At 45.1% G+C, this 23,792-nt stretch overlaps 1 protein-coding gene across 2 annotated transcripts in view; it reads left to right on the top strand.

Moving 5' to 3' along the window:
* The first annotated feature begins 12,865 nt into the window (after positions 1-12,865).
* Positions 12,866-23,792, top strand: part of ercc3 (excision repair cross-complementation group 3) — a 32,056-nt gene continuing 21,129 nt past the window's right edge. The window contains exons 1-2 of one of the 2 annotated variants that reach the window (XM_041201604.1): positions 12,866-12,938; positions 15,022-15,230. In XM_041201604.1, coding sequence (XP_041057538.1) covers positions 12,899-12,938; positions 15,022-15,230 — 249 coding nt within the window. In that variant the 5' untranslated portion in view covers positions 12,866-12,898. Of the gene's footprint in view, positions 12,939-15,021; positions 15,235-23,792 lie in introns of those variants that run through there. The other variant, XM_041201605.1, reaches the window with a different exon arrangement.

Below are 23,792 nucleotides of genomic sequence, written 5' to 3'. Positions count from 1 at the left end.
AAGACCAGCTATAGATCTGGATTACTCGGAGAAACGAAGGTTGAGAGGAGACTTGATCAAGGTATTCAAGATCCTGACGGGTGCACAGGGTAAATAGTGAGAAACTGTTCCCACTCAAGGGAACATCACGAACTAAAGGGCACAGATTCAACATAATTGGCAAAAGGGAGCAAATGTGATGTGAGGAAATTTTTTTTCACCCAGAGGGTGGTTGGAGTCCGGAACAAACTTCCTGAAAGGGTGGTGGAGGCAGGTTCGATTGAGGTATCCATAGGGAATTGTATTGCTACCTGGAAAGAGAGAATGTGCAAGGTTACGGGGATAAGGCAGGGGAGTGGGACTGGGTGGAATGCTCTTTCAGAGAGCCAGTGCAGACTCAATGGGCCGAATGGCCTCCTTCTGCGCGATAAAGATACTGTGATTATTGACCTGCAGCTTGGCTAAGGAACAAAGTGAGCTTTAATTGTGGTGAAGGTGAACTCCTACTACTCTCACTCTCCACCCCCCAACCCCCCACTCCCAGGTCCGATAACTAACTGTAGGTACTGTGGTATAGGGGTTCTCTGTGACTTGCTGTGAGTTAGTGTTAGCATGTTGCAACCTTATCTGCAGTAAAGGTGAATAGATCTATTTTTCCGATGTCACCTTGTTAAGATCATAATGCCTCAGCAACTGGCCAGTGCTGCAGGTCCATAGGTATTGCTGCCTCCAACTTAAGTGCTTTTGGGTCTTGATCAAAGTAAAAGTGGCCTCAGGAATCTGCCACTAAAACCCTAAGGTGCGAAACTGCATGTGGGAGCTAGTTCCCCACTGAAACTAATTGTAACCGGTGCCCAGGATTAATGATTGAACTTTGGCACCGGTGGTGTCTAAAAGTTTGTGCCAATCTTCACGTGTTTTAGAGTGACAGGGAAGTGCATTGTTGATTTATTTTATGTACGAGCAATCTGCCAATGATAGAATTAATTTCGAGGCCAATTACATTGGGGAGAAATTTCAACTTTGTGGGAGTGAGGGGCAGGAACATGTTTGGGGGAGATGGTGGCTGACCTATTCTAGGTCAGATCTATTAGACATGACGTGATTTTCCTTTGTTGAAGGTGGTGGAAAGGGTAAATGGGCAGGTGCATAACAGGCGGCACGTCACTCTTCCCATATTATGCCTCCCCCCGGGGTACATTTCCCTTGCTCCCTGCCACTTGGCCTGTCACAGTCCTGCTCGGTACTTCCCTAACCTCTTGTCTATTTAACTGATGCCATTATGACTGTGTAAATGGTACTGGCAAGGTTTTTACTGGGTGTACACGATTTTATGTCTATACGACAGAGCTCAGTGAAACTCTTGCAATTAGTGTAAAAGGGTTATGTATAATTCCCTTGTATAATTTTGTAGTTAAGGAAGTCTTTGGCGTCATCAGTTACTTGTATTGCTGCATTTTAAAAATAATTTGAAGCTGTATTTTATGAAGTGGTACAATCAAATCGTTTTGATTTGTTTCCACCTCTGTAGTAAATGGTACTAAGATTCACAATGCATCCGATTGTATCAGACCCATTGGCCTTAAAGATTGTGCTGTGGGAGTATAGGGTGGAGGGAGAGGACATTACCTATTCTATGGAGGGGTCGGATGGTTACTGCTTATGATGTAATTCAAGTGGGTTGTGGGGAGAGGGTCTCCTTTGCTCAATATTTCAGTGACCAGGGCAATTTTCCCCCTTCTCCCTATCAGATATCCCGGTTCTTACTGGATTTCTTTGAATTGCTTCCTACAACCCCCTCTTTTCCACATCATGTTTAATTCAAACATTTAATTTTTAAAGCATGTTAGAAAATGGCACTTTGGTGGCTGAGAGGATTAAGTTTGTACCCAGCACCAGTTGGAGATGTAGTGTGAATCTGGTACATATTTCCAGGGAGAGGGTGGGAGATCATATCCAATTTGGGAGGCCATTAAGTCAATGCAACAGAACAATATATATACATATTTATATATATGTCTGTGTATGCGTGTCTAGAAATTACTGAGTGATCTCCACATAAAAGTGATTAATGGCTGTTTAAACGCCTCTGTCAAATTAACGGAGAAAGGAATTTGAGACGAGCTGTTGTTTTAGGATGAGGACATTGCTTACAGTAATTCTGTCGTCGGGTTTTTTTTTAATTCAGAGTGGACACAGGTTTTGCCTCATGAGCATGGAAATAGAAGTCCGGCTCTTCCAAATGCTTTTCCATTGACAAGGCGCTCGGACAGATGAGATGGTCCACATACAGGGTGGTAATGAACGCACTGTATGACCAACTGTCAAACGCCACTCTGTTTAAACTCCGTTTACGGTGAAGAGCCAGATTCCTTTGCTGGCTGAACATTATGACTGTATTACATTTCTTAATTGTACAGGTGTATAATATGTTTTATTTGTAATGATTCCCGATGTATTTACTTTCACTGCTTTTATTGGTTCTTTGTACCTATTGTAAAAGAAAGCCATGTTTATATTTGGTTTGTTACCAATAATCTTGTTTCTATGAAATCTGTATATTGGTGGTACGCATTCTTGTTGCAATCCGATTCTGCATGAGTTCAGTGGGACTAGTACACAGGAGATTGCCTTTTATGTTAGTCCGTGCTATTGGTCAAAGTGTGCAGGCTACTGCTCTGAACTGGAACCCTGATGGGGTTAAGGAGAGTCCACGGTATTTAGCACTTTGCAGAGCATTAATAAAACTATTTATTTCACACTTCCGTCCATTTGATCTCTGTTAATTCTTTTAAACCCAAGCTTTTAACAATTGTTTATTGATTTGAGTACAGCTTTACAGTGTGAGCAGCTGGGAATTTAGTGAATGAGGGAATCTTATTATAGTTTTGACTGCAGTAAGCATTTAACTAAAAATTACTATTTAAGTTTAAATTTCTTCCAGTCTTGAGCAAGTATGAACAAGCTCTCTACCTGAGAGCAGCTGTGTTTAGTTAATTAGGTAGCTAGCTTAATCTTTAATTTCTAGCAGAGCTGACTCATCGTAATCTCAGCTGGTATAAATGCAGGGTGACTTACACTGAGTGCAACTTTACAGAGTGAGCAGCTGGGAGTTTGGTGAATGAGTGTGTTCGGTGAAGAAGACAAGGAGGTGATGTTTTCTTTTTCTACATTTCTCAGCCTTCATTATTTGGTTCTTTCTTCAGTACAAAGGAATGAGACCAACATCCTTGCGGGGAGGTTTTCTAGTGCTGTTGGGGAGGGTTTAAACTAACTTAGCAGGGGGATGGGATCCTGAGGGGAGGTTCAGCAGGGGGAGATGCACAGCCAAAATTAGAAGAGAGAGCAAGTGAGCCTGGAAGGCATAGAAATTATAGGCCAATTAAGGCACAAGGGAGTTTGGCAAGGTTGGATGGTATTTTAATGCAAGGAGTCTCAAGAATAAGGCAAATGAGTTGAGGACACAAATTAACACATGCAAGTATGATGTCATTGCTGTCACAGAGACATGGTTGAGAGGGGGGCAGGATTTGCAGCTCAATATTCCAGGATATAGGGTCTTCAGGCGAGACAGGGAAGGAGGAAAAAGAGGAGGGGGTATTGCAATATTGATCAAGGAATCAATTACAGCAGTAAGGAGGGATGACATCTTAGAAGGCTCCTCAAATGAAGCCATATGGGTAGGACTTAAAAACAATAAGGAGCAGTCACATTGCTGGGAGTGTACTATAGGCCCCCAAACAGTCAGAGAAATAGAAGAGCAGATATGTAGGCAAATTTCAGAGACGTGTAAAAATAGTGTAGTAATAGTGGGGGATTTTGACATCCCCAATGTTAACTGGGTTAGTCATAGTGTGATAGGTTCAGAGGGAGTGGAATTCTTAAAATGCATCCAGGAGAGCTTTTTAAATCAGTACGTAGAAGGCCCTAAAAAAGAGGGGGCAGTCCTGGACTTAATTTTAGGAAATAAAGCTGGGCAAGTGATGGAGGTATCAGTGGGGGAGCATTTTGCAGATAGTGATCATAACTCTGTTAGATTCAAGGTTGTTATGGAAAAGGACAAGAATGGGCCAGAAATCAGAGTTCTAAATTGGGGGAAGGCTGATTTTATTGAGATCAGATATGATTTGGCCAGTGTTGTGGTCACTTTGACAAACGGACCACAGGAGTCTCAGGTACAGGTCGCGATCGTTTATTCGAGCAATTGCAAGGAGAGAACCATTTCGATGCAGCTTGAGATTGCACTCTGCTAGATTGCAAATGTTCACCATATTTATACATTATTGGTCACGTACAAGAACAGTTTCCAGATTCCGATCTCATCAACAAATAGGTTTACATTAAACAGACATCTCTGGTAACAGGTACATGCGTCATATGTCCCTATTTTCACCCAGGCAGAGACCTTCCCTATCTAAGCTGGGACCATCTGTCCTTCCCCTATCTGTTGAAGAGCACACTTAATCTTAGTTGTTTTCCAACCTAAGTCTCCAGTCTAACTCCCTTGCTGGTGATTGCAAACCCTGAGGGTGTACAAAGTTTGAGAGTGTATAAGGTTCATCTGGTTTAAGTGTTTAATTGTTGATTTACTGATTTGCGGTGGCCTGCCTATGGATCCTAATTTAAGTAATTCATTCCCTTAAAATGAATTCTCCCTTATCATAAATTCTCATTTACTTTCCCCTAACAGCCAGTGTGGACTGGGAGCAGCTACTTTTAGGTAAATCTGCGTCAGAGCAGTGGGACTGATTCAAGAGAGAGTTCAGGGCCAACATATTCCAGTAAAGATAAAGGGTGGAATCAACAAATCCAGGGAACCCTGGATGTCGAGGGATACACAGGATTGGATAAAGAGAAAAAGGGAGGCTTGTGGCAGAAACTGAGGGCTCAAAACAGTGGAAGCCCTTGAGTATAGAATGTGTAGGAGGGAACGTAAAAAGGAAATTAGGAGAGCAAAAAGTGGGCATGAAAATACATTGGCAGGTAAAATAAAAGAAAATCCAAAGTTATTTTCCAAGTACATTCAGAGGATAACTAGGGAAAGAGTAAGGCCCATTAAGGCCCACAGTGGTAATTTGTCTATGGAGCTGGAAGACGTAGGTAGGGTTCTAAATGAATACTTTGTTTCGGTGTTCACAAGTGAGAGGGATGAAGTGGGTATGAAAATCAGGCAGAAGGACTGTGATATAATTAAAGAAATTAGCATAGAAAGAGAGGAGGTTCTAAGTGGTCTGGCAGGTTTAAAAATAGATAAATCTCCAGGCCCGGATGAAATGTATCCCCGGCTGTTGAGTGAGGCAAGGGAGGAGATAGCAGGGGCATCGGCAATAATTTTCAATACCTCTCTGGCCACAGGAGAGGTGCCAGAGGACTGGAGGACAGCCAATGTGGTACTGTTATTCAAGAAGGGAGGACAGGGTAAACCAGGGAACTACAGGCCAGTCAGTCTAAACTCAGTGGTGGGGAAACTATTGGGATAGAATTAATCTACACTTGGAGAGGCAGGGATTAATCAAGGACAGTCAGCATGGTTTTGTTAAAGAGAGGTCATGTCTGACCAATTTGATTGAATTTTTCAAAGAGGTGACCAGGTGTGTAGATGAGGGCAATGCATTTGACATAGTCTACTTGGACTTCAGCAACACTTTTGATAAGGTCCCGCACAGGAGACTGATAACAAAGATAAGAACCCATAGGATCCAAGGCAATTCAGCAAATTGGATCCAGAACTGGCTGAGTGGCAGGAAGCAGAGGGTGATGGTCAAGGGGTGTTTTTGTGACTGGATGCCTGTGTCCAGTGGGGGTCCACAGGGATCGGTGTTGGGTCTCTTGCTATTTGTGGTATATATAAACGATTTAGACTTGAATGTAGGAAGGTTGATCAGTAAGTTTGTGAATGACACGAAAATTGTCGGGGTGGTAAATAGTGAGGAGGATAGCCTTAGATTACAGGAGGATATAGACAGGCTGGTCAGATGGGCTGAACAGTGGCAAATGGAATTTAATCTGGATAAGTGTGAGGTGATGTACTTGGGCAGGACAAACAAGGCACGGGAATACACGATGAATGGTAGGACCCTGGGAAGTATTGAGGATCAGTGGGACCTTGGCGAGTATGTCCACCGGTCCCTTAAGGTAATAGGACAGGGAGATAAGTTGGTTAAGGAGGCATATGGGATACTTGCCTTTGTTAGCCAAGGCATGAATATAAGAGCAGGGAGGTTATACTGGAATATAAAATGGTATAAAATGCTGGTTAGGCCACAGCTAGAGTATTGCGTGCAGTTCTGGAATCCTCATTATAGGAAGGATGTGATTGCACTAGAGAGAGTGCAGAGGAGATTTACCAGGATGTTGCCTGGGCTGGAGAGTTTTAGATATGAGGAGAGATTGGATAGACTGTGGTTATTTTCCCTGGAGCAGAGGAGATTGAGAGGGGGACATGATTGAGGTGTATAAAATTATGAGGGGCATAGATAGGGTAGACAGGAAGGAACTTTTCACCTTGGTGGAGGGATCAATAACCAAGGGGCATAGATTTAAGGTAAGGGGCAGGAGGTTTAGAGAGGATGTGAGGAAGAATTTTTTCACCCAGAGGGTGGTGAGAATCTGGAACTCTCTGCCTGAAAGGGTGGTAGAGGCAGAAACCCTCATAACATTTAAGTAGTATTTGGATGTGCACTTGCGATGCCAAGGCATAGAAAGCTATGGGCTTAGTGCTGGAAAATGGGATTAGAGTAGTTAGGTACTTGTTTGACCAGCACAGACATGATGGGCCGAAGGACATTTTTCTGTGCTGTAGACCTCTATGACTCTATAAGATGCTTGTTGGTGAGTAACTGGTAAGTTATTCTACTTAAAAATAGTTTGTAAAAGTTAAGGTATGGCAGGGCAGTTTGGTTGAGTGGAATCTGCATCATGTGGAACGTGGGAAGTCATGAACACACTATGTGCCCTAGCCACACACATCCGATGGAAGTATCACCGGCTGCAGAAGCTTGAGCTCTGGACTTCGGAACTTGAGCAATGGCTGGTGTCAGTGGTGCATCTGTGAGGCTGAGAACTACATGGTGAGCACATTTCGGAAGGTAGCCACACAGCAGGTTAGGAGCACACAGGCACACAGGGAGTGGGTGACCGCCAAGCAGTCTAAGAGAACCGGGCAAGTAGTGCAAGAGCCCCTTGAGTCGACCTCGCTCACTAACCGGCCTGCCGTTTTGGATACTGGTGAGTGTGATGCTTCCTCCGAGGAATGCAGCAAGAGCCACGTCCGGGACACCATGGATGGCTCAGCTGCCGAGGAGGGGAGAAAGAAGAGTGGAAGAGCAATAGTGATCGGAGGTTTGTTAGTTTGGGAAACAGACAGGCATTCCTACGGCCATAGATATGATTGCAAGATGGTATGTTACCCATCCCCGCAACCTCCCCCCCCCCCTCCCCGCCCCCACCCCGGTGTTAGGATCAAGAATGTGGAATAATGTTAAAAAGACAAAGTTAAGGGTACTCTATCTGATTGCAGCAGTATTCACAACAAGGTAGATGATTTAAAGGCACAATTACAGGTAAATGGGTATGGTCTATTTGCCATTACAGAGACATGGTCACAATGTGACCAAGATTGAGAACTGAATATTCAAGGTATTCATAATTTATGAAGAATAAGCAAAAAGGAAAAGGAGATGGGGTAGTGCTGTTAATAAGACACACGATCAGTACATTAGTGAAAGAGAATCTTAGGTTGAAGGATCAAAATGTAGAATCAGTTTGGGTGGAGCTAAGAAACAGCAAGGGGCAGCAATCATTGGTGAGAGTTGTTTACTGGCCACAGTATAAATCTGGAAATTAGAGCTGCATGTAACATACAGTAATAATAGGTGACTTCAATTTACACAGACTGGATTGATCAAATCAACAGTCATGCTGTGAAGGATGAATTCCTGGAGTGTGTACAAGATGGGTTCCTGGAGCAGTTAGTTGAAGAACCAACTAGGGATCAGGCTATTTTAGATCTAGTATTATGTAATGAGAAAGGGCTAATCAATAACATTGTTGTAAAGGAGCCTTTAGGAAATAGTGACCATAATGTGATGGAATTTTTCATAAAGCTTGAAAGTGATATGGTTCATTCTGAAACTAGGGTCTGAAATTTGAACAAAGGAAACTAGGATGGTATGAGGGCCAAGTTGGCAATGGCGGATTGGGAAAAGACACTAAAAAAATTGTTGGTAGACAGGCATGGGATAGTATTTAAAGAACTATTACATGGCCTACAACAAAAATATACATTCCTCTAAAACACAAATACCCAACAAGAAAGGTGAATCAACCATGGCTAACAAAAGAAGTTAAAGATTGCATTAAATCAAAGGAAGTGGCTTATAAGGTTGCCAGGAAAAGTGGTAAACCTGAGGATGGGAGCAATTTAGAATCCAGGAAAGGAGAACTAGGAAACTGATAAAGGGAAAAGAGAATGTGAATGCAAACTAACAAGAAACATAAAGGCAGACTGTAAAAACGTCTTTGGATATGTGAAAAGGAAATGATTAACAAGGACAAATGTGGGCCCATTACAGTGGAGACAGAATTTATAATGGATAATAGGGAAATGGCAGAGAAGCTAAACAATTATTTTGTCTCTTCAAGGAGGAAGTTCCAGAAAATCTCCCAGAAATACGAGGGAACCAAGAGGCTTGTGAAAATGAGGAGCTGAAAGAAATTATTATTAATAAAGAGGTAGTGCTCAAAAAATTAATTGGATTGAAGGTTAATAAATCTCCTGGACTAGATGAGCTACATTCCTAAGTGTTGAAGAAGGTTGCTAGTGGATGTATTGGTGGTTATCTCTCAAAATTCAATAGATTGTGGAAAGGTTCCTGCAGACTGGAAAGTAGCTAATGTAACCTAATTGCTTAAGGAGGGAGAGAGAGAAAAAATGGAGAGCTACAGACCTGGTAGTTTGATGTCAGTAGTAGGGAAAATATTAGAATCTAAGGATGTGATAACCAGACACTTGGAGAAGAATGTGTGATTGGGCAGAGTCTACATGGTTTTATGAAAGAGAAATCTTGTTTGACAAACTTATTGGAGTATTTTGAGGATATCATTTGTAACATAGATAAAGAAGAACCAGTGGAAGTGGTGCATTTGGATTTTCAGGAAGCTTTTGATGAGGTCCCACATAAGAGATTAGTAAACAGAATTAGAGTGCATGGAGTTGGGGGAAATATACTGGCATGGATGGAGACAGAATTGGTTAATGGACAGAAAACAGTAGGAATAAATGGGTCATTCTCAGGATGAAAGGCTGTTACGAGTGGGGTACCACAAGGATCGGTGCTGGGGCCACAGCTGCTCACAATCTATATCAATGATTTGGTTGTCGGGACCAAATATAATATCTCCAGATTCGCTGATGACATAAAACTAGGTGGGATTGTTAAGTTGTGAGGAGGCTTCAAGGGGACTTAGACGGGCTAAGTGAATGAGTAAAAACACAGAAGATGGAATGTAATGTAAGTAAGTGTGAAGTTATCCACTTTGGTGGAAAAAACAAAGGCAGAGTATTTCTTAGATGGTGAGAGATTGGGAAGTGTTGATGGCCAAAGGGATGTGGGTGTCCTTGTTCATGAGTCACTAAAAGCTAACATGCAGGTGCAGCAAGCAATTAGAAAAGTAAATGGTATGTTGGCCTTCATTGTAAGCGGATTTGAGTACAGGAGTAGGTATGCCTTGCTGCAATTGTATAGAGCCTTAATGAGACCACACCTGGAGTGTTGTGTACAGTTTTGGTGTCCTTACGTACGGAAGGATATACCTGCCATCGAGGGAGTGCAACGGAGCTTCACCAGACTGATTCCTGGGATGGCAGGATTGCCCTTTGAGGAGAGATTGAGGAAACTGGGCCTATATTCTCCATAGAGTTTTGATGAATGAGAGTTGATCTAAATTCTTGCAAAGTATGACTAAGCAGATGTTTCCCCTGTCTGGGGGCAGGTCATTTCAGACTGAGATGAGGAGAAATTTCTTCACTCAGAGGAGGTGAACCTTTGGAATTCTCTACCCCAGAGGGCTGTGGAAACTCAATCATTGAGCAATGAATCAAGACAGAAATTGATAAATTTCTGGATACTGATGACATCAAGGGATGTGGGGGTCGTGCAGGAAAGTGGAGCTTTAGGTAGATGACCAGTCAAATGACTTACTCCTGCATCTATGTTCCTATGATTTCACCAACTTCTGGTTGGGAGTTGTCAGCAAAAGAAGACAAGAGGATGTTTTTCAGTTCCTTGAGCCTGTCCCTCCATTCAGCGAGATAATGGCTCTCTGTGTCTGAACTCCATCTACTCACCTACCTTGGGTTCATTAACCTTTAAACCCCTCACCTTACAAAAGTCTTCTCAGTTTTAACATTTTCAAGTGACCCCCTTTATGCAACTGAGATATTGGAATTTAAAGTAAACTTCAAGATTCCCCCTGCCCACCATGTTTTCTGCCTGAAGTGTTGGTTCATTGTCTGTCTGTTGTTCTTTGGTAACCCAGTCAAGTTTCCATCCTTGTGTGATCTTTCACAGCAGCATTGTAGAACTAAAAGCGCAAAGGCGTCTTCAGCCCCTGGCTCCAACACACAATCAGCGTCTATTACAAATTGTGTTTATTGTTTCCTTGGGCTTTCTGGCATAACATTGGGACCTTGGGCTAGGCCTTTTACGTTGTGCTGAAGTGGTGATTTGGATGCAAAGCCCAATTTGTCAAGTATTTTTGTTTCCTCCACTTTCCAAATTCAAACACATTTGAACAGGAACACAAAAAATCTGCCAAGAACCATCACCATTGGGCAGTGTTTCAAAACGTAAATTAAAAAAAAAGAAATTGGCTTTGAAGATTATTTCTTGATATCTTTGAGTGGTAACTTGGTGCAGTTTGATTTATAGAGCTGAAATGGGTTTGTCACAAAAAATATATGGTTTATTAATCAGTGCCAGGCAACCCAACTTAGATGTTAAATGACTGAAAAATACAGAACTATTTGTTAGTCACACTGGTCAGCTTCTTAGCAAATTAAAAGAATTGCATTCAAAAAGCTTTTCAAACCAGCCTGTTAGCGTCCTTATGCCCAAAACTTAAAGAGCACCTACCAGGACTGCAAGCGAGCACAATTAGCAGAAACTTGCCATAGTGATTAATTCACCCCGGGGATGTGGCCAGTTTTATGGGTGGGCCTGTTTTCATAGTGTAACATACCGCAGAAACTCAATTTACACCAAATGTAAATTGTGTTTGAAGTTCTGCAATCTTTTGCAGGGGTAATGCCAATTTTGGACATATTACATCAAAAGAATCCAGAGCAACCAGTTAGAAACTACCTTTTTGCATTCGGCTCCTTAATTCATATTCTTGCTTTGCAAGCTTTTGTCTCAGTTTGTTTGGTCAGGATCTCTCTGGGTCATTTGGAATGCCAAGTTCATTGCCTGTTGTAGCTGCCTCTGTCACAGAAGCAATCCTCCAAAGGAAGTTTGAAGAAGTCATACACACTCGAAACTCTGTCTCTCTCTCCACAGATGCTGCCGGACCTGCTGAGCTTTTCCAGCATTTTCTGTTTTTTAATTCTAGATTGAAGCCTGAAGGTGCATCTGCCAATAAATGCTCAATTCGAAAGCAAGCTTTTAGGGAGAGTGGGGAGGATTGGGGTTTAGGGTGGGTGGGAGTGACAATTGTGCCGTGGTCCAAGAATAGACTGAGGATCAAATGTGGCCCAAGGCTGGCGTGGATGAAATGTCTGAAGTTAAGGATTTACAAAAGGGAAATTAGATCTTAACATAACATCTTAAAAAAGATGGTACATTTAAATTCTAGCCGTCGGATTGGTATGTGATTTCAACCTCAGGATATGAGCCAATCAGCAACATTAGTGCCTCACTACAGTTTACAATCTTGGTGCACTAAAAAAAAGACTTGCATTTCTGTAGCACCTTCCACAGGACATCCCAAAACACTTTACAGCTAATGAAGAGCTTTTAAAGTGCAGCCATTGTTGCATGTGGGAAATTAGTCATTTTACACACAGCAAGATCCCACAAACAGCAAGATGATAATGACCAGGTAATAAGGTTTCTCTTATATAAAAACAAAAAAACTGCGGATGCTGGAAATCCAAAACAAAAACAGAATTACCTGGAAAAACTCAGCAGGTCTGGCAGCATCGGCGGAGAAGAAAAGAGTTGACGTCTTGAGTCCTCATGACCCTTCGACAGAACTTGAGTTCGAGTCCAAGAAAGAGTTGAAAAAGAGGTTTCTCTTAAGTCGGTTGAGGGATAAATATCGGCCAGGACACCTCGGAGAACTGCCCCTGCTTTTCTTTGAAAAAATGGCCATGGGATCTTTTCTGTATCCACCCGAGAGAATGGACAGGGCCTCGGTTTAATATCTCATCTCAAAGATGAAACCTCACTCCATTTGTGTTGCACAAGAGTACCAATCTAGATTTTTTGTGCTTAGGTATCTGGAGTGTGACTTGAACCAACAACCCTCTGACTCAGTGAGCACGGCTTATGTGGCTATGAGACATGACTGACATGGTATTCGACTGCACATTAATATTTTGCTTTCAGATCACCAGAGGGAATGGATGAGTTCACTATACAGTCTGGCTTGGGCATTAAGTGTGATATTGCCAGATAAATGATCTTTGATGCATTCTGTCAGCAGATCTATCTTGGTGTCACTGAACGAGGTCAGTCATTTGACTGATTCAAGTACATATGTGGAGATTTAAACCATGTTTCTGAGCTGACCATTGAAGGAAGCTCCATAAGATCCAGCTGGGCATTGTGCGCATGCGCGCCGGCACAGGAACCCCCCCCCCCCCCGTGCAAACGGTGCCGATTCCCGACATGCGCAGTGGGATGTGCCGTGCCGGCGCATGCTCAGTGGCGCCGGGACCATGGGCAAGAAGGAGCGAGGTGAGGCCTGGAGCCGCCGGGGGTCTCGGGTTCAGACCCCCTCACCCGGAGCCCGGCGCCAGTCAACCGCGGGCAGAGCCTCCGGACACAGCCCGGGGGTCAGGAGCGGGGTCCGGCCCGAGTCCCGGTCACTCCTCCACCCCCCCCCCCCTCCCTCCCTCCCTCCGGCCCCTCAACCCCTCCCCCTCTTTCCTCATCAATCCCCCCTCCCCTCAACCCCTCCCCCCTCCCTCCGGCCCCTCAACACCCCCACCCCTCCCCCCTCCTCTCCTCTCCTCCCCCCGCCCCCTGTAACCCCCCCTCTTCTCCTCCCCTTCCCTCAACCCCAACCCCCACCTCCGGCCCCTCAACCTCCTCCTTCCCCCCCTCCCCCTCTTTCCTCATCAACCCCCCCAACCCCTCCCCCTCCGACCCCTCAACCCCTCCCCCTCCCCTCAACCCCTCCCCCTCCCCTCAACCCCCCCACCCCTCAATCCCCCCCTCCCCGTTCCCCTCCCCTCCCTCCCCAAACCCCCCCTCCGGCCCCTCAACCTCCTCCCCTCAACCCCACCGGCCCCTCAACCTCCTCCTTCCCCCCTCCCCCTCTTTCCTCATCAACCCCCCAACCCCTCCCCCTCCGACCCCTCAACCCCTCCCGCTCTTTGCTCATCAACCCCCCCACCCCTCAATCCCCCCCTCAACCTCCTCCCCTCAACCCCACCCCGGCCCCTCAACCTCCTCCCCTCAACCCCTCCCCCTCCCCTCAACCCCTCCCCCTCCGGCCCCTCAACCCCTCCCCCTCCCCTCAACCATAACCCCTCCCCCTCCCCTCAACCATAACCCCTCCCCCTCCCCTCAACCATAACCCCTCCCCTCAATCCCCCCTCCCCTCAATCCCCCCTCCCCTCAATCCCCCCCTCCCCTCAACCCCCCTCCCCTCAACCCCCCTCCCCTCAACCCCCCTCCCCTCAACCCCCCTCCCCTCAATCCCCCCCTCCCCTCAATCCCCCCCTCCCCTCAATCCCCCCCTCCCCTCAACCCCCCTCCCCTCAACCCCCCTCCCCTCAATCCCCCCCTCCCCTCAATCCCCCCCTCCCCTCAATCCCCCCCTCCCCTCAATCCCCCCTCCCCTCAACCCCCTCCCCCTCCGGCCCCTCAACCCCCTCTGGCCCCTCAACCCCCTCCCCCTCCGGCCCCTCAACCCCCTCCCACTCCCCTCAACCCCCTCCCACTCCCCTCAACCCCCTCCCACTCCCCTCAACCCCCCCTCCCCCTCCTGCCCCCTCCCCTCCCCCTCCTGCCCCCTCCCCTCCCCCTCCTGCCCCCTCCCCTCCCCCTCCTGCCCCCTCCCCTCCCCCTCCTGCCCCCTCCCCTCCCCCTCCTGCCCCCTCCCCTCCCCCTCCTGCCCCCTCCCCTCCCCCTCCTGCCCCCTCCCCTCCCCCTCCTGCCCCCTCCCCTCCCCCTCCTGCCCCCTCCCCTCCCCCTCCTGCCCCCTCCCCTCCCCCTCCTGCCCCCTCCCCTCCCCCTCCTCTCCCCCTCCCCTCCCCCTCCTCTCCCCCTCCCCTCCCCCTCCTCTCCCCCTCCTGCCCCCTGCCTACCGCCCCCCCCCTGCCCTCAGTCATTAGTCTGTGGAATTCTCTTCCCCAGAGAGCGGAGGAGGCTGAGTCATCGAATTTATTCCAGGCTGAGTTAGACAGACTTTTGATAGACGAGGGAGTCAAAGGTTATTGGGGGCAGACGGCAAAGTGGAGTTGAGACCACAACCAGATCAGCCACGATCTTATCAAATGGCAGAACAGGCTCAAAGGGCCCAATTGCCTACTTCTCCCAAGTCCTATGTTCCTTTATTCCTATTTGAACTATTTTATAATGGTTTGCCAAAACTGAGCAACGTATTCCATCTAACATTTTTTTACCCACACACTTAGGCCCCTTGCAGTCTCTCTGCATCGTCCTCACAACTTGTTTTCACACCTATCTTTGTATCATCAGCTAATTTGGCTGTAATAAAGACTGTCCCTTCACCCAAGCCATTCATATAGATTGTAAACAGTGTATAAACCGTATATAAAATGCTTTAAACATTTTAAAATTTTTTCATCAGATAAAAAAAAATTCAAGAAGCGTCGTTATGACGATGAAGAAGAGGATGAGGACGAGATTTCTGTGGATGCCGAGTCTCAGGAGGCTGTTCCTTCTGCTGCTGGGAAACAGGTGGAACAGGCTGTGGTTAAGGAAGATGAGTATGGAGCCAAGGATTACAGGGCACTGATGAATCTGAAGGAGGATCACTCCTCCAGGCCGCTGTGGGTGGTAGGTCAGCAACACTACTTGCATTTGGACTAGCTAACTAACCGAGTCGGGATAAATGGGGCATTTCCAGGATGGCAAACTGTAACTAGTGGATTGCCACAGGGATCCATGCTGGGGTCTCAACTATTTGTGATCTATATTAAGACTTTTGCAGTGTAGCCGAATTTGCTAATGATATATACGAGCATATAGGAAATAAGAGCAGGAGTAGGCCATTTGTTCCGTCAAGCCACTTTGCCATTCAACAAGATCATGGCTGATCTGTTTGTTACTAATTCCACATTCCCATCTAATCCCGATAACCTTAGGGTCTGGTTTGGCAAGGGAATCAATCTACCTCCGTCTTAAAAATATTTAATGACCCCGCCTCCACCGTCTTCTGAGGCAGAGAGCTCCTGAGTTGCACAACCCCTCTCCTAAAAGGGCACCCCCCCCACCCCCCTAATTTTAAAACAGTGTCCCCTACTTCTGGACTCACCCACAAGAGGAAACATCATTTTCTTGTCCACCTTGTCAAGGCCATTCTGGATCTTATATACTTCAATCAAGTCACCCCTCACTCTTCTAAGCTCCAGTGGAAACAAGCCCAGAACCAACCTTTCCTCATTAGACAATCTGCTCATTCCAGGTATCAATATAGTAAACCTCCTCTGACCTCCTCCTTAAGTAAGGAGACCAAAACTCCACACAATATTTGCGATGTGGTCTCACCAATGCCCTGCATAACTGAAACATAACACCTTTACTTTTTTGTTCAATTTCTCTTGTAATGAAGGATAGTATTCCATTAGCCTTCTTAATTACTTCTTGCATCTGCATAGTAACTTTTTGTGACTCACGTACTGGAACACCTAGATCCCTCTGCACCTCGGAATTCTGCAGTTATTCTCCATTTAAGTAATACTCTGCTTTTTCATTTATCTTATCAAAGTGAACAACTTCACATTTTCCCACATAGTTCCCATCTGCCAGGCTTTTGCCCACTCACTCAACCTTTCTATATCTGTCTGCAACTGCCTTATGTCCCCTTCACAACATACTTTCCTACATATCTTTGTGTCATCTGAAAATTTAGCTACCATGTTTTCGCCATAAGTAATTGTTATAAATGGTAAAAAGTTGAGGCCCCAGCACAGAGACCTGCGGGACGCTGCTCATTACATCCTGCCAATCAGAAAATGACCCACTTATGCATATTCTGTTTCCTCCCAGCCAGCCAATCTTCTATCCAGGCTAATATGTTACCCCCTACACCAGGAGCTTTTATTTTCCACAATAACCTTTGATGTGACACCTTATCGAATGCCTTCTGGAAATCCAAGTACAGTATGTCTACTGCACATGTTACTCCTTCAAAGAACTTCAATAAATTAGTTAAACATGATTTCCCTTTCACAAAACCATGTTGACTCTTCCCAATGAACTTGAGTTTCTCTAAGTGCCCAGCTATAACCTCCTTAATGATTGATCCTAGCACCTTCCTCACTACAGACGTTAGATTAACTGGCCTATAGTTTCCTGTTTTCTGCCTCCCTCAAATAGAGGGGCTATATTTGCTACTTTCCAGTCTGATGGAACCTTTCTGAAATCTAGTTAATTTTGGAACATTAACACCAATGCGTCTATGGCCTCATTAGCCACCTCTTTTAAAACCCTAGGATGAAGCCCATCAGGACCTGGAGACTTGCCAGCCCGCAGCTCCATCAGTTTGCTCATTCCCATTTCCCTTGTGATTGTAATTTCACCAAGTTCCCTTCTCCCTTCCACCTCCTGATTTACAGATATTACTGGGATGTCTTTTGTATCCTCTATTGTGAAGACAGAAGCAAAATATTTGTTCATTCGTCCGCCATTTCCTTATTATCTACCATTAACTCACTATTCTCACTCCCTAGAGGACCAACACTCACTTTACTTAAATAAAAACAAAATGCTGGAAAAACTCAGCAGGTCTGACAGCATCTGTGGAGAGAGAAACAGTTAATGTTTCAAGTCCATATGGCTCTTCAGAGCTAAAGAGAAGTAGAAATGTGATGGGATTTATACTCACTTTATTACTCTCTTTACTTTTTTCCTTTTTAAATACCTGTAGAAACTCTTGCCATCTGTTTTTACATTTCTAGCTAGCTTCCTCTCATACTCTAATTTCTTTCTCCTGATTAACCTTTTAGTCATTCTCTGCTGTTCTTCATATTCTGACCAATCATCTGTCCTGCCACTCATTATTGCACACTTATGTTTTTTCCTTAAGTTTGATGTTTTCCTTAACTTAGTTAGTTAACCAAGGGTGGTATGTCCTACCCTTATAATATTTCTTTATAGAAAGAATATACTTATTCTGAATATTATGAAACATCCCCTTAAATATCTCCCACTGCTCCTCTATTGATCTATCTTCTAGACTAGTATGCCAGTTCACTTCAGCCAGCTCAGCTCTCATGCCCACATAGTTGCCCTTATTTAAGTTTAAAATACTAGTCTTAGTCCCACTCTTTTCTCCTTTAAACTAGATGTAAAACTCAGTAATATTGTGGTCACTGCTACCTAGGGGTGCCTCACTTTGAGGTCATTAGTTAATCCTGTCACATTACACAATACCAAGTCTGATATAACCTGCTCTCTGGTTGGTTCCAGAATGTGCTGCTCTAAGAAACTGTCTCAAACGTTCTATGAACTCCTCATCCAGGCTACGACTGCCAATCTGATGTTTCCAGTTTATATGTAGATTATAATCACTTATGATTATTGCCGTCCTTTTATCACAAACACCCAATATTCCTGTATGCTTTGTGCTACTTTTAGGGGGCCTGTAAACCACTCCCATTGGTGACTGCTTTCTCCTACTATTCCTCTTCTCCACCCAAACTGATTCTACATCCTGATCTCTTGAACCTAGGTCACCTCTAACTATTGCACAAATGCCATCTTTGATTAACAGTGCTACCCCTCCACCTTTACCTAGCTTCCTATTCTTCTTGAATGTCATATACCCCTCAATATTCAGGACTCAATTCTTCTCATCCTGCAGCCAAAACTCTGTAATGGCTATCAGATCATATTCATTTACTTCAATGTGTGCTATCAGTTCATTTACTTTGTATCTGAATGCTCGTAGCATTCATAACAGAGCCTTTAGTTTTGCCTTTTTGTTATCTTTGTAACATCTAGCCTTGACTGTTGGTGCATTCTTAGGTTTTTTTCTCTCTTTCTCTCCCTACCATTCTCTGATCCTCATTTCCCATATCACTATTATGGTCTCCTGCTTTGACTCTACCCCATGATTTGTAACATCTACTCAAGCTTGTTCCCTCACCGTCCTCCCTTGTTTAGTTTAAAGCCCTCTCTACCTCCCTAGTTATGTGATTTGCAAGAGCACTGGTCCCAGCACAGTTCAGGTGTAGACCATCCCAATGGTAGCACCCCACTTTCCCCAGCACTGATACCAGTGCCCCATGAACTGGAACCCACTCCTCCCACACCAGTCTTTGAGCCACACATTTATCTCTTTAATCTTATTTTCCCTATGCCAGTTTGCACATGGTTTAGGTAATAATCCAGAGATTATTTATTACCTTTGTGGTTCTGGTTCTTAATTTGGTGCCTACTGACTATGCAGGACCTCTTTCCTAGTTCTATCTATGTCATTGGTACCCACATGGACCACGACAACTAGATCCTCCCCCTCCCACACCCAAGTTTCTCTCCCGCTCTGAGCAGATGTCTTGAACCCTGGCACCGGGCAGGCAACAGAGCTGTCTGGACTCTCGCTCTTTGCTGCAGAGAACAGTGTCAACCCCCTCACTATACTGTCCCATATTACCACTACATTCCTGTTCCCTCTCTCCGCTTGAATGGTTTCCTGTACCATGGTGCCATGGCCAACCTGCTCATCCACCTTGTAGACCTCGCTTTTGTCAACATAGGTTTTGAACGCCGCACACCTGTTTGACAATTGCAAAGTCTGAAGCTCATTCAAAACTGTGCGTTTGGTCCCTTTACCTGCCTCAGTCACAGTCACATCCTCCTGTCCCTCGCTGCTGATCAAACCAGATGATCCTATTCTAAGAAGTGTGGCCATCTCCTGGAACAAAGTGTCTCGGTATTTCTCTCTCTCTCTCTCTCTCTCTCTCTCTCTCTCTCTCTCTCTCTCTCTCTCCCCCCCCCCAACCACCACCGCTCTTATGTTGCGTAGTGTCAGCAGTTCAGCTTCCTAATCAATAATCCTGACCTGCAATTACACTCACTGCAGATGTGTTTGTCCTGGATCACCTTGGCTTCCAAATTCCACAGCTGCAACACCTGTCCTGCCATTAAGATAAAAGCAAAATACTGCGGATGCTGGAAATCTGAAACAAGAACAGAAAATGCTGGAAAAACTCAGCAGGTCTAACAACATCTGTGGAGAAAAAAAAGTTATCTGCTCTGGAGAAGAGTCATAAGGACTCGAAATGTTAACTGGTTTTTTCTGCACTTTACTGTGCTTAGTAACTGCTGGTACCACCCACAGATAAAACTAAAGTTTATACGATTCTTAATTACACTGGTATGTGTTTTGGGTTTTTATTTTAACATTTAATTTAACTGTTTTATTTTATACTTTATTTTATTTGTCTAGTTCTTTTTATTTATATATCTACCTTAACTCCTGTGTCCTAAGCTGGTGATTAACTCACTGTTCCTCACAACAAGAATTACCGGCCTATCACGTTTCCTGTGATGCCAGTTTTTTTTTACTCAGTTTCTTCAGCAGCTGAGATGGCACTCCTGACTGCCTCTGTTCAGCTCCCAGGTAGGAAAGGCTGCACTCCGATCCCTGGTCTCATTTTATGCCTCTCCCGACTCCCAAATGCCTCTCTTCAGCTCCTAGTTAAGAAAGGCCCCATTCCGATGCCCGGACTCTATTTGTGCCGCTCCCGACTGCCTCTGTTCAGCTCCCAGGTAGGAAAGGCCGCACTCCGGTCCCTGGGCTCTATTTATACCGCTCCCGACTCTAGACTGCCCCTGCTGAGCTCCCAGGTAAGTAAACATAGGAGCATAGAAAATAGGGGCAGAAGTAGGCCATTCGGCCCTTCGAGCCTGCTCCGCCATTCATTATGATCATAGCTGATCATCCAACTCAATAACCTGCTCCCGCTTTCTCCCCATATCCTTTGATCCCTTTTGCCCCAAAAGCTATATCTAACTCGAAAACATACAATGTTTTGGCCTCAACTACTTTCTGTGGTAATGAATTCCACAGGCTCACCACACTCTGGGTGACGAAATTTCTCCCCATCTCAGTCCTAAATGGTCTACCCCATATCCTCAGACTGTGACTCCTGGTTCTGGACTCCCCCACCATCAGGAACATCCTTCCTGCATCTACCCTGTCTAATCCTGTTAGAATTTTATAGGTTTCGGTGAGATCCCCCCATATTCTTCTGAACTCCAGCGAATATAATCCTAACTGACTCAATCTCTCCTCATATGTCAGCCCTGCCATCCCAGGAATCAGTCTGGTGAACCTTCGCTGCACTCCCTCTATAGCAAGTAGGTAGGAAAGCAAGTTGTGAGAAGGATACAGAATCTGCAAAGGGATATAGACAGGTTAAATGAGTGGGCACAAATTTGGCTGATGGAGTTTTATGTGGAAAAGTGAGAGGTTGTCCACTTTGGCAGGAAGAATAGAAAAGTAGAATATTATTTAAATGGAGAGACACTGCAGAATTCTGCAGTACAGAGGGACCTGGTTGTCCTTGTACATGAATCACAAACAAGTTAGCATGCTGGTATAGCAAGTAATTAGGAAGGCCTTTATTCCAAGGAGGATGGAGTATAAAAGTAGGGAAGTCTTGCTACAATTGTACAGGTACCTGGAGTATTGTGTACAGTTTTGGTCCCCTTAAGGAGGGATTTACTTGCATTGGAGACAATTCAGAGAAGATTCACTAGGCTGATTCCTGGGATGTTGCCTTTGTCTTATGAGGAAAGTCGATCAGGTTGGGCCTATACTCACAGGTTAGAAGAATGACAGGTGATCTTATTGAAGTATATCAGGTTCTGAGGGGGCTAGAGAGGGTGGATGCTGACAGAATGTTCCCCCTCACGGAGGAAACTAGAAATAGGGGGCACAGTTTCAGAATAAGGGGTCTCCCATTTAAGATGGAGTTGAGGAGGAATTTCTTCTGAGGGTTGTTAGTCTCTGGAATTCTCTTCCCCAGAGGGAAATGGAGTCTGGGTCATTGAATATATTCAAGGCTGAGATAAATAGATGATTCATCGCCAAGGAGCCCAGGGTTATGGGGGGAGCAGGCAGGAAAATGGAGTTGAGCCCATGATAGTCATGATCTTATTAAATGACGGAGCAAGCTCGAGGGGCCAAAAGCCTATTCCTGCTCTTAATTTGTACGTTCATTTATATAGTGCCTTTAATGTTGACTTTAGTACACGTTGACTGAAAATAGACCTGCCATAAAGTCTGAGCTGAGTTAGCTGTTCTTGACTGAGTTTGCATTAAGTGTTGGCCCCTGTGCCCTAGTGGATTGCAGGTGGGTGGGAGGGGAGCATCAGAAGGATTCTCGCACCTTATTGCAATCCAGTGATCTTACTCGAAAATGTGTGTGTGTGTGTGTGTGTGGCGCGAGGATGGGATTGGACTCGGCTGTGATGCCCCCTGTAGTGCAGTAGTCTGCTGAAACTTGCTGTTGGCTCACAGTTGCTAATGGGTTTGTCTCGAACACAGGTGAGTGCTTTTAGGAGAGGAGGGGAGGGGAAAGGTGTGGGAAATACTTGCATTGCCACCTTTTCTATTCTGTTCACTTCACTTTGAGAATCAGTCACTTGGTGAGTTCATCAGGACTAATTCAAATTGATTGCCCCACTGTTATCTTACAGGTGAGGGAGAAAATGTGCAGATTAAGAGGGATATGCTTTTCTGTAGATTGCTGTCCAGCAGTAAATTACAAAGGAGGACAACTAATGGCTCATCTTGCAAAGAACTGAATTCCAGATTAAAGATATATTCTCTCCCTAATTGCTGACCCTTTCATGTGTCACGGTGAGGATCTGTGTGCTTAGGTGTTGGTGAATTTCAAAGAAAGAAAGAGAATTTGAATAGTGCCTTTCACAGCCACAGGACAAAGTGCTTTACATCCACTGAGAAATTTATTGAAGATCAGTCACTATAGTGATGTGGATAAATGCAGCAACTGATTTGTTCATAGTGAGACCTCGCAACCAGCAGTATAGCAGTGGTAATCACCAGATTATCTGAGGTTTTTAAAATGCTGTTTGTTAAGGGATAAATAAATGAGGAGAACTCCCCTGTTCCTCTTCGTAGAGTGCCATGGAATCTGAGAGGACAGGTGGGTCTTAATTTAATGCTTCATTGGAAAGATGGCTCCTCCAGCACTGCAGCACTTGTTCAGTACTTTACTGTGTGTGTCAGCCTGGAGGTAAATGTACTCACCACTCAGCCAAGGCTCAGACCTGGTCAGTTTTCACCTGCTTTAATAAAGAGGATGTATCCACCTGGAAGACACCACCGCCCCTCCACCACCTCCAGATCGATTTCACCCCAAAAGGGGTGAACAAGGTGGGATTGGGAAAGTAGCTCAGGGGTGGAATCCCAGAGTTTCGGGTCTAAATAACTCATTATCGGTCCCTATGATGCTGGGATCCAGTCTTGTTCCTCTTCATATCTTCACAAACTCAACGATCTGAGCTAGACCCACTCCCCAAGTTGTGGTCTGACCCGAGCTACTTGAGCAGAGCCTGCTCCAACTTTGCCTCAAGGGGAAGCAAAGGGAACAGGGAACAGGGAGAGTGGCGGGGGAAGTGAGGAGAGTAATGAGGGGATGGGGGAAACGCTGAGGGGAGTGGGGAAAGGGAGGAGAGTGCTTTTCAGATAGCCCTGTGCACATCGCTGAAATCATATGCAGACCCATACACACACACACAAGTATAAACTGACAGCATACTTGCTGTACGCGACTGACAGTGTTGGGTTACAATCTAATGATATTGTTCAGTACCTGCAGGCACTGAGCAAGAGCAGTGGAAATGGTGAGGGGAGTAGGGGGGGAATGAAGGGAATGGGGAGAGTGGCGTAGGAAGTGAGAGAGGTGAGGGGAAAAGTTGAAGTGAGGAGAGCGGCAGGGGAGAGCAGGGGAAATGGTGGGGAGCTGTCAGTGCACCACGTTTAAAAGCTAATGAATCTCTTATGTTTCCAACTGTGTGCCAATGACCAGCTCTTAAGGCAGCATTGAGCTGTGACAGTGTCTGAACTAGGAAACTCCCTAGGATTATCCAAGTGGAGTTACAGTGTTGGATGCAGGAATCTGCCTGGAATGTCGCTGTCTGTGACCTGACGAGCTTTGACACAGCATCTGCTCATGTGCAGGAAATGCTCCCTTTCATGTTACAGCACAAATAAACACAGCCTTTTGTTTACTGCTGCTCTGCTTTGTTGAACAAGTTGAGCATCAAATCTTCTAAACCGACAGATCCTTTCAACGTTATCTTCTGTTACTTCAGAATCGGTTGTGGGTATTTATATTACTTTTTTGCCTTGTACATCAAATC

The sequence above is a fragment of the Carcharodon carcharias genome, chromosome 12, assembly GCF_017639515.1.
Source record: "Carcharodon carcharias isolate sCarCar2 chromosome 12, sCarCar2.pri, whole genome shotgun sequence".
Taxonomy (NCBI): Eukaryota; Metazoa; Chordata; class Chondrichthyes; order Lamniformes; family Lamnidae; genus Carcharodon; species Carcharodon carcharias.
Note: the sequence above shows the minus strand (reverse complement) of the source record. Positions and strands in the feature narration are given on the sequence as shown.